Source organism: Phalacrocorax carbo, chromosome 3 (assembly GCF_963921805.1).
Source record: "Phalacrocorax carbo chromosome 3, bPhaCar2.1, whole genome shotgun sequence".
In the NCBI taxonomy this organism is placed as follows: domain Eukaryota; kingdom Metazoa; phylum Chordata; class Aves; order Suliformes; family Phalacrocoracidae; genus Phalacrocorax; species Phalacrocorax carbo.
This window is the reverse complement of record NC_087515.1, coordinates 119416046-119430282: the sequence shown is the minus strand read 5'-3', so window position 1 is coordinate 119430282 and position 14237 is coordinate 119416046. Positions and strand designations below refer to the sequence as shown.

The following is a 14237-nucleotide window of genomic DNA, read 5'->3' as shown; positions in this document are numbered from 1 at the left end:
TTTTATTTTATTTTATTTTATTTTATTTTATTTTATATAGAATCATATGGGACATACCCAAGACAAACTGGAACAAATTATTCTTCTTAACTTGAATAGGCTTCCAATCAGTGTTCTTTTCCTCCAAGGAATGAACTCTCAATATTCAGAAAAGATTTAACGGCAGAGAATTGTAATATTAATTGTCAGACTTGTCCTTTTTTAAATGTACAAAAAGCAAAATATAGCCATTCATCCATTATGCGGTATTTTTGTGTGCTCAGATAGACAACAATTTTTAAAGTAAACCATGTTATAAGGTACATTTCATCTGTCTACCTCTACATCTTGTGCCTATCATTTATCAACTTTCTGTTTCACATAACATAGGGCTTTTAAAAATACTTGTTAACCCAGAAGCTGAACCTTCTCAGTTTAAATCAAAATGATTTAATACAGTGTCTTAAAGATCCTATTCTGAGGTCTTAGTTCACAATATCAAGGCAAGTTCACAATATCAATACTGTAACTCCCTTTAGATTTGACTCTGTACTCTGAATGTTAATAGTAGCTTTGTTACTTACATCAGTGTGCCAAACTACACCAAAAGCTGGTATGAATTAAAAAGGTCTTACAGTGGAAATGTAATTTCCATTTATATTTCCATAGCCCTTGTTTTATAGCTGTAAACTGCTTTTCCAGCTTTTAATACTTGTTTTTTATTCTTTACAGAAGAAGAAACATCTGAAAGTGGAAATCCAGGATGTTCAAGTAACTGATTTCTTGCATCTGCTTTTGTTATTTTATGTTGCTATATTAACTGAATATATCTTTCAAAGCTTGATTTTTCCTATTCCACAAATCTCTTCCTCTGAAATAACTGAAACAAAAACAATGGCAATATTCTGAAGTCTTTATTGCCATCTATTTTAGATATTTAATTATCCATTGGCTCAAAGAATTTCAAAAATTTCCAAAGATTGGAGAAGCTGAGATTGCATTTCTAAACTTTTATAAAGCTCCCATTAAGAAACTACTTTCCATTGTTTTGTTGATTTCTTAATTGACAGGTGCAAATTCCTTAATATAGAAATCCCTGTTTATCAGATGTGAAGCAGGGAGGTTACATACATTACACTTCACTGTGGGCTGAATCTCACTTCTCATGTACCCTTCACAGTGGCTGCTAAACCCACACAATTGCACTTGGCTATCTAAGTAAATACCTGTAGAATAGATCATCAACTCTGTCAGCAAGGATAGCAATTTCTTTAAACAAGTCAAGACTCAAGAAATGCTGACTTTATGCCCTGTCTTTATAATGAACTCTGACTGGCCCTGACTGCTCGGTTAGATACATAATGTTCCACCATAGGGTCAAAGTACCGAATGAGTTGTTTTGTTCTTTGTCCCTTTGGATCTTCAGGGGTTTTTTTTGCCCTTGATGGATGCTTTAGCACCATCTCCAGGCAACTGGGTTTATTTCAGCTGCCTGAACCAGCTCAAAGACTTCTGGGCTTCATTGGCAATTTCTTGTGTATTTTTGATACAATGAATTAGTTGGTATTTGCATTTTTAATCTTATCATTTCTCTATTCCTTTTCCATTTAGTTCTGTTTAAAACCAGGAAATGAAGCAATAATTAGCCTTTTGGCTTTAGTGTAGTAGATATTGGTGTTGCGAAAATTTCTGAGAATGTACAGTTAAGCAATGTTATAGTCCGGGATAGCCAAAAGGGACAGCAATAGTGTTGCATTTTTATAGCAGTTAATTTTAGGATTAATTAGATAATTTAATTCAGTTTTCAGGTGTTTGTAAGATGCTGATTACTGTATGATAGCTAGTATTAATTATATTAATTCTGTTTAGCAATCTCAGTTAAAACACTATTAAAGTATGTAAAGCTTATACAAATGATAGCCCAAGGAGGAAATATGAGATTTATAGTACTGTTATATTACTCCCTCTAAGTATGCAATTCTGTGACATAAAGGGCAAGATAACATTGCCTCTGAGATGACAAATATTTTATAAAAGACAAAGCATGAGCTACATTCATGGTAGGTATAAGCTGGCAAAGTCATACAGGTTTGATGATGGGTGTGTGGGTTTACACCACAATGTCATTACCTTTTTTTTTTCCTATAAAAGGAGATCAGGATTCTAGTATGTTCAGTCACAAATAACCACAGAGGAGCAATTTAGGAAATTGCATCACAACAGCATCACAATCCTAGTGAGCTGCTCAGTCCAAACAGATGGAACCATAACTTCTGGTTCGGATAGACCTAAAGTGCTCTAACACAGTCACTTAAAATGCCTGAACATCATATGTTCGGTTTAAAATGACGCCTGCAGTTATAATGCGAGTGAATTCTAATTGAGGACATTGTTTGGCCTACATTATGCATTCCAGACACCAAAAGAAGATCTTATATCCCTGTATTTGACACTGAGACAAAATCATTTTTTTCATGTCTCTATTACCACATTCATTCCTGCTTGTAGGGTTTAAAACTACAGAATTGCCTCTGCAGCAACAGGGGCATATTAAACACAGGCGAAATTCATCCCTTTGAGGAAGCCCATTAGGTTTGGGGGCTTCCTTTGTTTAAAAAAGAAACACGTCTGCAAATACTTCCTCCTGCCTTCTTCTTACTCATAACCTAGTGCTTTTGCCTTGTTCTGTATGCTCTTCATGTGACTAAAGTTTATCTCCATTAAAAAGAGTCTACTCTAGTAAAATTTGCGGATCTAATAAGTGAATTAGAGCAGATCAGGTTTCAGGAGAGTCTGGGGCAGCAAGATACTCTGTGGATTCAGGTGGAATGGGACTGAGGAATGCTAGTTTTGGTGTTCTGTCTCTTTCTGTGTTAACTTGCTTTCAGTCTCAGTCATGTGACTTAGATAAAGCAGCTCCTTGCATTTGAATTATGATGGAAAACTATGAGCTGAAATGAATCATTTTATTACCAATTTGAAAACTACCATTTGATTGATTTAATTTAAAAGCAATAGGGTCATTTTAAAACAGTTTCGTATCTTAAGTTTTCCCCCTTTTTTGTCATTAACTTAAGTGTGCATGATTTGAAAGCTAAATGGAGTCATATTGTTAGATCTCATTAAACAGAGCAGTGGACCCCAAAACTTACGTTTCCCCAACAGGTTTTGTCATATGCTTCAGAAAGTATCCAGCTGACATGAAGGCATTACTTCTTTGTCTGAAAGTTATTGTGCAAAAGGAAATAGTGGGAGGGTCCTCATGCTTTCTTTATATGTGGCATTCATTTTAGTTACACAACACTAAGCATGTATTGTAAGGACCTACCAAAGTCATAAAAGCACTCTTGTTTTCTCAATTGCAGAAGATGCGACCAGATTTAAACCTCTCAGAAAATATGTTTACTTATATGAAGCAGAAACATCAAATGGGATCACGGGAACAGCAGATTCTCGAAGTGGTTCAAAGATCACTTGCAAGGTAGGGAAAGAGGAGTAAATAAAACCAACTGGGACTGAATAACATGGGAGCTGGCAGCTGGGGAGTGTCCTACAATGTTTTTCCAAACAAGATAATTCTTTTGAAAGGCACATGTTGGAAGTCCTGAAGACTAAGCCCTCCCTGTCCTAGAAAGAAGGCACTGAGGATGGCAGAGGTCCTTCATACCTCTGTGCCAGTGCATTTCAATCCTGATCTGGCTGTACTCTTACACGAGAGGGGGGGAAGACTTGGTAGTTCTGTTTTCCTTCGCTCCCAGACTGCGTCTATCAACATCCATCAAACAATTCTAGAAGTTGAACTAAAACAGCTCACAATGTCATGAGTAACACTTGATAGCCTGTTGATGGTAACAGCCAAGCCAGGTTCAGTGCTGTAGGAGTAAAAGGTCCCGTAGGCCATTAAACTACCCAATGTCCATCCACCTTGCCCAAAACTTTCCCATCATGTTTTTTTTTTTTTTTTCCCTGAAATGGAGTAACTAGGGAAAATATTTTTTATTTAGTACACACTGTTCTGAACATTCATCAGTGTAATGACTCAAGTTATCATACAGTTCTTCTAGTACTATACATTTTCAGAACCTGTGTGGCTTGTTTACCATGTGTATGGTGTCCTCTGTGCCATTAGCCAAGCAAATACCTGTTTTTGTATCTTCTCCCTTAAGTTACCTTAAGCTATTTATTGTACTTTGGAATCTTTCCCAACAGCTGCTAGCAGGGTGATTGTCACACTTTACAAATAACAAGGGATACTGTATTTTCAAATCTGTAACTGGATGATCCTGGAAACATAATGAAAAAAGGATAAACACATCATATTTGTGTTTTCAGGTTGAACTGGAGGTACCACAGCTGTGCCACTTCATCCTGAGGACAATGCATTGCTCCCTGAGGGAGACATTTGGTGTTGACACTGAGGGAAGGGCCATGCTGAAAAAGTCAAAGAACTCTGACGACTTTGCAAATGCCATGTCCAAGTAGGCAATATCAATTATCATCAATACTTGTAGCCTTAACCTGGAACAGGCTGCAGTGTTACAGTGTACCCTGACTATATTCTTCCAGACATAGAACACATTTCATGGTAACAGGGTAGATGTATAAGCTGGTTCCACAGAAAACTCTCCCTGATATAATTTAGGGCTAACTTGGTACAGTTCTCTGCTGCTAGTAGGGAAGGTTTTTTTCCATCCAGAATTTTCACCTGGAATGTTTTTGTCATTTATATTACCTACATCAGGAAACTGTTGGGTAGCCCTCTAAAAGATAATTGCAAGTGGAATGTTCCTCCTTGTAAGCAACTTCTCAAGTGGCTGTGTGCAGCCATTTTAAGATAATTTTCCTTTGCTGACATTGTACAAAGACTGTGCAATAGAAAGGCATTTGAGACTGAAGTCCAGACTTACTATCATGATCTTTAATGACCTATGCAACTTATCTTTTCCTTACTTATCTGCTTTTGCAACATATTGCTACTACCCCCTCCACCCAACTAGTCCCTGGTGCTTGTCAGTGAACGTTTTACCTGTGCACCTTCATGCTTGTTTCAGTGCCACAGTATCCACTCCATGTTGTTTCACAAGCCATAGATCTCAAAACAACTTGAGAGAACTTGTTAAAATATGTTTTTTAGAAAACAATCAAGGTTTTATTTAACGACTGCAACTAACTAGAGAATCCTTCCCATCATTTTGTAACCTATTGCAGTAGTTAATAATTACCTCATTCTAAAAATTTACTTATCTCCTGTCTGAATTTGTGCAATTCCAACATGATGCTTTAGCTATAGCCCAGCAGTTTAATAATCACATGTTCTTCACTGTGTGGCTTTAACGTGGTTTCATACTAATGTTGGGGTTTTTTTGGGCAGGCATGAACTAAAATTCAGCCTTCAGGATGGAACAAAAGTCAAGCTGTATCCAGAGAAGGATGAACCTCTGAATGTACTGAATCTCAAGAGAGGGATCATCTCAGCTCTACTTGTGCCAGCAGAAACAGTGGAAAATGTGAAATCAATTTCAATGGTAGGTGTTTTGAAAGCATTTACTTTATTTCATTGACAAATGGAAGAAATCTCACGTAGCAGATTACTCCTGAACATCATTTTCAAAAGACCTGGAAATCAAATAAGAAAGGGTGCCTTTCAGGTGGATCAGAAAAAGTCTGACAGCATGAACAGAGTCACTGATTTCTTTCTTCTTTCCAGGATACTGTGTACGGAAGGTGTGACAGTGAAGTCGAATTCAAATCCAGAAAAGGAAATGTTGCAGAAGATATTTCAATTAACAGGGACCTGAAAGCCTGTGACAACTTCAGTCCCATCAGAGATTATGTCAGCCCTATTGCCATTGTAAAGGGACTGGTAAGTATACCATTAAAAACTACGTGATAACATTCTTCACTACATCACTTAAAATGATAAACAACTACTACAACAATTAAGTTTTGAATTTATCTTCTAAAAGTTTAAATACATTTTCTGCACCCTTGCATTAGATCAGACTGTGGTTTTGTTGGCAGGCAGTAGAGAAAAACAGATGCAGAGAAAGAGTGTAATTGCTTTCTGTCATGTTCTTCTCATATTTTTTTTAAAGGAGAGCTTTTCATAGATGGAGTTAGTACTGTTGATTACATGATAACCAATCAGATCATATCAAAAATTTTTGTTTTGTGGGTCAAAATTTTCAACATTGCAATTTCATGTAAAACGTAGTCCACCAAAAGCCTGATGTGTTAATGATATGCAGGAGGACGGGGCTCTACATGCCCCGAGGTAAATGGTTTGACATGCTGTTCAGGCTACCTGTTAGTTGACAATGATCAAACGCAGTTCCTTGCATGAATATTGGCAGATTTCTTGGTATCATGGCATCTGTGATTTTGAGTGTTTTCCCTTAAAAAGAATAATTAGGATTTCATATCAAGCTGAAAACACATTGTCTAATTTCTGCCACTTCTACAGCTCGTAGGAATCTTTACAATTTGTATAATAAGAGTGAAAATAAAAAGAGCATCAGCTGTTATGAGGGGCCTGAACTACTGTAAAAATTACAAACTGGTTTCTATGAAGGAGTCCTTTGTAGTATGCAGCAGGGACTCAATGACGAAGTAACTACTAAGCCAAGCACTTCAGTAAGGCCTGAGGAAAAATGTCAGTGGGTTTTTTGCCTGTGAAGAGCACTAAAGATTGATGCTGGCACAATTTTGTCTTTGTGTGAGAGTGATTCCATTTATGCACCTTTGTTTCCAATATGCTGTAACTGTTGATATTACAGTAATACTGTAACAGCCTTTAAAACTATGTTTGTTTCCCATACTATTCTGTAAATTGACTGCCACACTATTTATTGTACAGAACATCCCATTATCTACCCTTCTAAGGAGCACTCAGTTCTGTCATTACAACATTGATGCAAAGAAAAGGCATATAAGAGATGCTGTCTGCAGTGAGAAACACCTGTTTCTGCCTTCCTCATACAAGTAAGTTGCTTATTTATGATTACCCTTTATTATAAATACTCATTTTAAATGGTGATGTATCATATTCTGCCCTGACCTTATCCCCAAATCTGCATTTTGTTCTCAAGAAGGCAGGAGGCATGGCAAGACCCCTCAAACGTACTTAGACCCAACTAAAGCACTGAATTTTTCTTTGTTTGCTAGAAATCGCTATGGCGTGATGACAGAGGTCAACCAGACACTGAAGCTTGAAGATACCCCAAAGATCAATAACAGAAATTTTGATGGAGGTATAGCTGCAATTCTCAATAATACAAATACCGGGGAACTTATATAAATATAGGTTAAGTACAGGGACAATTTTTTTGTAAACAGTAAATTAATTCATTAAAGGTGCAGTTGAAGAAACCAAACAATTCATATTTTTTAATGAAATCTGATCAATTTAGTCAGGAAAAATGTTGGGGTATAAAATGGGAGAACCTGAAAAGTTTAAAACTGCTGTAATTTTACATATTCTTTGTCTTTTCATTTTAATTTTGAAATCATTCTTTATAAATAAAAATTTATAATTTCCTCGGCAAGTGATTTTAATCATGTTGGAAATTAGTTTAACGAACCCTTTTTACTGAACCATAATTTCTTATTCAACTTTTAGCTTCAGCTGCCAAATGTAAACAGTCCATGATTACTATATATTTGGTTCTGAAACACGCTTTTTTTGACTTGCAGTTGTTATTCCTAGTCATAATATTTCTCCTAAGATATATTTATTAAATGCTAATAATAAAGGTGTTAAGGAGTCATCTTCATGAAAATTTTAAAAAATTTACGCAACTAGGTATTGCTGGGAGCTTTTGGGAGAATTACATTTAAATTCCACTCCATTAATTTTAGAAAACTTTCAGCTGTTAAACTTCAACAGTTATATAAAATAAACTACAGATTTTATACTGAATGTATGACAGAAGATAAAAATGAATGTAGCTCCTTGATAAAGACATAAAGAATACTTTTTTTTAAATTGCTAGATGAACTAGAAGAGAAGGGACTTGCACTGGAAAGTACAGATGCCAAATTTCCCAGGCAGGGGGATGCTGTTCTGAAAATCCTTCAGGAACTGCAGAAACTTACAGCCTCCCAGCTGAACCAGCAGAGAGCAAGACTCTTTCACAAATTTGTTTCTGGACTTAGAAGTTTACATAACAGCACTCTTGGCTCTCTTGTACCAAAGATGATGGAAACTTCAAGGTACGTTACAACAGCTCATTGTGCAAGTACACCACATGTCAATGCAGTAGCAAATTCATTCTGAAGTTGATTATTTGCTGCAGGTGGTTTTAATTAGAGGTTAATTAGATGTAAAGAGTATCTTCCAGAAAGATAAGTATCATCTGAAGTATCTAGAGAGAGAAATAAGGAAGAGGGGTTAAAGCCTGTGGATTTCATATTTTTCTATCAGAAATACTCAGTTGTTAATTGGAACTTCATCATTAAATATATGAGAACAGTAAAAGAATTCAAATAGATCTGAAAGTCCTAGCCTTCTATGAAGAACTAATATTGTTTTGATCATTCCCCATCAAATCTTCCGAACTTATTGGAGGACCTGAACTAAAAATTAGAGTATAGCACAGCCCAGTACAGGGTTTTTCTCCCCACCACCGTCCCAAGAGTGTATGCCAGCACAATCCTGTGGATATGTTACTATAGTCAAATATCTTTCACGCAGTTTTGCTCAAGGACGACGACTGTAATTCCAAACTCCCAAGTCTGACTTACAACAAAAAACCACAGTTTTGAAAATGAGCTTTTTGGAGAAATGAGAGGGCACAGTTCTTTGGTCTGACCCTGCCCTCCACTCCCCATCCTTACTCTTCTGTCCTAGCTGGACTTTAGTCAATTTGCACATACTTTATGTCCTCAGTCTGTAGAGGGACTAGAGCCTCAGTCTGGTTCAATATATTATAATACTTAAAGTTTTGGGAAAGTGTTATGAAGAAAAAAAAAGATACGTCTGTGTAGCGGTAGTATTGTTAATACTTTCTTGTTTTGCATAGCTGATCATGCTATTAGCGTAAATTGTAAAAAACCTTATTTTTGATTAGCAATTGTATCATTTGCTTCCAGTCATGCATAAACATACATCATTTATACTACAAGACCTTAATAAACCTGTCAATGCAACACGCACTGATAACTTTAAACAGGGAATTAATCAAATTAATCTCTTTTCTTTCAGTTCCATCACAGTTCAGGCCCTGACTCAGTGCGGGACTCCAGAGTGCTATGGTGCAGTCCTTCAAATACTGAGAACTGGAAACGTGAATCCACTTGTGGTAGATCTGGTCACATATACCCTGGGACTATTGCCTTCTCCAACTCCAGAAAGAATACGGGAAATTCTTAACATGGCCCAGTATCAGCCAAGTAGAGCTTCTTTTTATGGCTTGAGTCATTCTGTTACTAAGTGAGTAATGGTAGCATGTAATTGTACAAAGCAACCTCAAGAAAACATGACAATGCTTAGAGTAAATCCTACAAGTAGTCACTTCTTGAGGATTTTTTGTTATTCTCATGAATGTGCTCTTTGGGAATGAAAAAGAAATAGGCATTTCCTATTTTGGCTTTTTGTTTCTAATGTGTTTCTCTATTTCTTTAGGTTCTACAATGAGAAGATGATTGTGACAGAGGAAATAACAGATGTTGCAGACTTCATGGTATCACTGCTTGGCACTGATTGTTCTGGGGAAGATGAACTCACGTACCTCACACTTCGGGTATTTTTATTTCCCTCCTTCCTTATGCAGACTATTATTTTTAATTGTAGCACACACATTACTCTACTTCTCTTGCTGGAGAAAAAAATTTTATCATCTTTCTGTGTTTTCATCACTGACAGGCTATTGGAAACATGGGTGCAGTAATGGAGAAAGCTAAACCCAACCTGAAATCTTTTCTTAAGACATGTATGAGAAATGAAGCTGCATCACTTTCAGTTCAGAAAGCAGCCATCCAGGCATTCAGGAAAATGACTATTACTGAAGAGGTAAATTGGGTCATGAGAACCAGCATAAACTGTCTTCAGTTCACCTTGACTGTTCACAGAAGTTACTGAATATGTAAAAACATTCCCCTTATTTCATAGTTTTGCTATCTCCCTTTTAGCTGTCTCCAGCTTTTTTAGAACTCCTTTAGTTAGTTTAGTTTCCATACACATATCTGAGAAGTTCTGCAGACTTCGGGCTTAATGGGTGTTGATCCTTTGAGATGCAGTTGCTTTGTATAGATAGTCTGCGTTTAAATGGGAAGTTTCGATCGGTTCCTGTTAGTGTGTCTTAAATGAAGTTCTAATCATTTAAAGGTGGTTTTAACTAACAAATTACTCCAGGTTTAAATGTATTCAACTAAGAAAAAATCAGGTCCCTATATATACTGGCATTTTGTTGTCCTTGTTATTAACAATACTGATTAGATTTATGTTTGCATTACAGTGACATTAAAGCACCTCTTACAGACTAGGTGTCATTATACAGAGCACTTCAGCCTAGTATAGTGAAATAGTTTCAATATCAACAAGTTGCTATCAACTTTCTATCAACAAGTTCTCTAAGAGACATGCTCTTGTTTCCAGACAAGGCTTAACAAGTCTTGGGAGCCTGGAAACACCTGGAGCTCACATACTCGTATTCAGTTTCATTTAAAGAATTTAATTTTTTTATTATTAATTTTCAAATAATGTTTTGAATTTTCCTGCAGTAGAAGATTTTGATCACCTTCTTTTCCTAAATTAAATTATCTTTTTTCCAAAATTTGAGAATTTGTCTGCAGACCAGATACTTCTGATTCCTGACAATCAAAAGTCGGTATTCTAAACAAAAAAAGTAACCTGGCAGATATGGGATAAGAAAATCAGTTTTAATAAATCCATAATTTCTATGGCATTTTCTATCAAAAGAAACTTTATCAAAATATCTTCAGTGAAAAATTTTTGGTCAGTTATAGAAATAATGTATAGAAATAGTTATACAGTCCTGAAAAAATAACATCCTGGAAATTATTTCCCCCTGTATATTCCCAAAATAGTTTAGCAATACCATCTACTAGCCAGCTCATCAATGCAAACCTTTCTTCATTTATACAGGACCGTTCAGCACTTCTGAAAGCATTCCAAGAAGGGGATGCACCCACAGACAAGCGCCTAGCAGCCTATCTCATGCTGATGAAAAATCCTTCCCCAAGTGATCTTGCAAAGATTTTGAGAGTCCTCACAAAGGAGAAGAACGAGCAAGTGAAAAGCTTTATTGCCTCACACGTTGCCAACATCCTAGACTCTGAAGAAGTAGGCATTGAAGAGTAAGTAAAACTTAATTATATACTAGTCTCCTAGGAAGAACAAATTTCTGACCATAATTGCAGTGGTAGTTTTTTAGCAGCGCAATTTTTGCTTTTTTTTGTTTGCTTGATTGTTTTCTTCATTTGAACAAACACATCAGCTGAGTAAAATGATGGCTTTGTCAGAGCAGTGCTAGCTTACACTCTTTCCCTTAAGTCTTAGTTTTACTGTTAATACATGCGGAGAGCTAGCCATTTATAGTCACCTCAGTTGTATGAATGTCTGCAGGTGACACAAGAAGTCCCTCAGCTAAGACTAAATGAGTTTTTGCGATTTATACTAATCACACTTGCATTGCTGTCCTCTTCCCTAGTCTAAAAAGCCGAGTCGAAGAAGCCCTGAAAGGAAACCAGGTTCCAACAGCCAAAGATTTCAGAAAATTCTCACAAAATTATCAGGTTTCGAAAAGAGTTTCTGTACCTGGAGTTGATCCCATCTCTGCCAAAGTAGAGGGAAATGTGATATTTGATCCAAACAGCTATGTTCCGAAAGAGACTATGCTGAAAACCACCCTGAATGTGTATGGATTTAGCCCAAGCGATATCTTTGAGGTACAACAATTATCAAAAAACTTTGCTAGTATTCAGCTTTTCTCTTTCTCATTTCTGTTTTCTTATAACAACTTTCTCTGAATAGTGTATTGTTTTTACAAGCTTTGGGAGAAATCTAAAGATCCCTATGCTTACAAGGGGACTTTCATTTGATCTCAATGGGCTTTAGAGCAAGTCATCCGTTATGTGATGTCACTTGCCACTGACTGGATGGACGACCCTGTTGGAGTTATTAAAGGCCTCAGCTAGGGTAAAATGAACCCATCTGTAACAAATTGACTTCATGCTAATGAATCATTACTGGCACACTGAAGTACTCATGGTAGATTTTAAGTGAGATACAGCCTATGTATAGGTTTTTTGTTGGACCTCACCAGAGAGATAAAATTAATTGCAACACCTAGTATTCTGTATCTTCCCTTAAGAATCATAGACTTGCAGGATACACTTAAAATGCATTATTTGTTCCCCAGAAAGTCTGTTTGTTGTAAAGCTCCAAAGAAGTGGGGAAACTGTCTCAGTTACTGCATTGTCCTGATCATTTCAGCTTGGCTTGGATGGAAAGGGGTTTGAACCAACACTGGAAGCTTTATTTGGAGAGAAGGGATTTTTCCCAGACACTGCAAGCAAGGCCTTGTACTGGGTTGACGGCAGAGTGCCAGCGCAGGTTTCCAAGGCACTTTTTGACTATTTTGGTTACTCCCAGGATGACAAGCAGGATCAGGTACAGCATGAAAACATTCTCTGTGCAGCATGGCATTTCTATCTTCACACAATAATTACAGCACTTCCCTCTTCATTGTATATAAGTCTTCTTCTCTTCTGGCAAGCTAAAATAGAAATCCTCAATGCTATTTAACAATGTTTTTTTCATAATTGTGTGTGGGAAGGGCCTTTGTCTAGAGACAAATCTGTAAGAAGTGCATATGCAAATCAGCTGACATTCACTAAGTAACTGTTCTAGATATATGATCTTACAGATTTCTCCTATGTTTGTTTTACTACTTTCTGACTGAATTTTCAGGATTTCATGAAAGGAGTAATGCTTAACCTTGAAAAATTGCTAAAAGAATTGAGCAACAAGGATGCTCCTGAAGGAAGAGCATATCTAAGAATCCTGGGAGAAGAACTTGGGTACATGAAACTCAATGATTTCAAATTGCTGGGAAGCATGATTTTAAAGAGCGTTAAAACTCTTCAGACTATTCCTGAAATGGTATGTTTCTGATGCACTAATGTGTATTATTAGTTTGTGTTTTTTTCTACAAGATTTTTTTAAGATTTAGGTTGTGGGTTTTTTATTATGTAAAGAATGGGTATTTGATACCAGAATAAAAATAAAATAGTTTAAATAAAATATCCAGGTTTAGTCTGAAGGAGTCTGAGAAACCCATGAAGACTTCTCAGTAACCAGGTGGATTCCTCCTGGAAGATGGGTGAGAGGAAGGGAAAAGGGAAGGTTCAGGTGTTACTGTATGATTGAGATACCTACAGTGCCTAAAATCTTAGTGTTGACCATTATGTTTTACTACTAAATTTCTAAATTTGAAAACGTTGATTAATATTTAGCAATAATTCATCATGTCAAAAAAAGGAAAGAAGATGTAGTATGGTTTAGGAATATTTGGTAAAACCCTTCTTTCACTAAAGTAAAAAAATGCTTTGCCATTGATGTTGGGGAAGCCAGAATGTTACATGCTGTCAAAACCAATTCACCTTTGTATGTGTATGTCAGGGTGGATGATTTGCTTGTATCAATGAAGGCGATAACATCTAGTATTTGTTTAAAGCTGAGATTTTGATGAAGAGACTTCAGTGCATTTTTTTCAAGCAAGGAATCTGTAGAAATTAGATTCTCTACTAAATATGAAATTCATTTTTGGATTACACACTTACAGTAATCCCATGATCAATTTTTAAAGTAAGAAACGTACATATTCCAAAGTGTAGACTTGTTAAGTGTTCATTTCCTTGTTTGATTCACAGATTGCACAAGCCATCTCAAAAGGTGTTGACAGGGATTTGTTTGTCCACTACATGTTCATGGACAATGAGTTTGAGCTCCCAACTGGAGCAGGTTTGCAACTGAAGTTTGCTTTGTCTGGAATAATGACACCTGGGGCCAAAGTAGCTGTGAAGCTTCATCAAAAAAGCGTAAGTCTCAACAGCTGTCTATATTTTGTCTCCTCCTAATAATCACAGTCTTATTTAGAATAAAACTGTAGCACCAGAATTTTAAAGACTACAAAATACTCTTAAAATGAAAAAAAATTGTACTTATTAGAGGCCTTAATTTAATTTGTGGATGGCATTTACATTAAAGTAAGAAGTAATATGTATAATAAATTAAG

At 36.3% G+C, this 14237-nt stretch overlaps 1 protein-coding gene across 2 annotated transcripts in view; it reads left to right on the top strand.

Moving 5' to 3' along the window:
• APOB (apolipoprotein B) overlaps window positions 1-14237 on the top strand; it is a 37773-nt gene that overhangs the window by 1186 nt on the left and 22350 nt on the right. The window contains exons 2-17 of one of the 2 annotated variants that reach the window (XM_064448126.1): window positions 715-750; window positions 3345-3460; window positions 4312-4457; window positions 5351-5504; window positions 5687-5842; window positions 6836-6960; window positions 7144-7229; window positions 7971-8190; window positions 9182-9409; window positions 9602-9719; window positions 9842-9988; window positions 11084-11295; window positions 11649-11886; window positions 12434-12610; window positions 12911-13102; window positions 13873-14040. In XM_064448126.1, coding sequence (XP_064304196.1) covers window positions 715-750; window positions 3345-3460; window positions 4312-4457; window positions 5351-5504; window positions 5687-5842; window positions 6836-6960; window positions 7144-7229; window positions 7971-8190; window positions 9182-9409; window positions 9602-9719; window positions 9842-9988; window positions 11084-11295; window positions 11649-11886; window positions 12434-12610; window positions 12911-13102; window positions 13873-14040 — 2519 coding nt within the window. Of the gene's footprint in view, window positions 1-711; window positions 751-3344; window positions 3461-4311; window positions 4458-5350; window positions 5505-5686; window positions 5843-6835; window positions 6961-7143; window positions 7230-7970; window positions 8191-9181; window positions 9410-9601; window positions 9720-9841; window positions 9989-11083; window positions 11296-11648; window positions 11887-12433; window positions 12611-12910; window positions 13103-13872; window positions 14041-14237 lie in introns of both variants that reach the window. The other variant, XM_064448125.1, reaches the window with a different exon arrangement.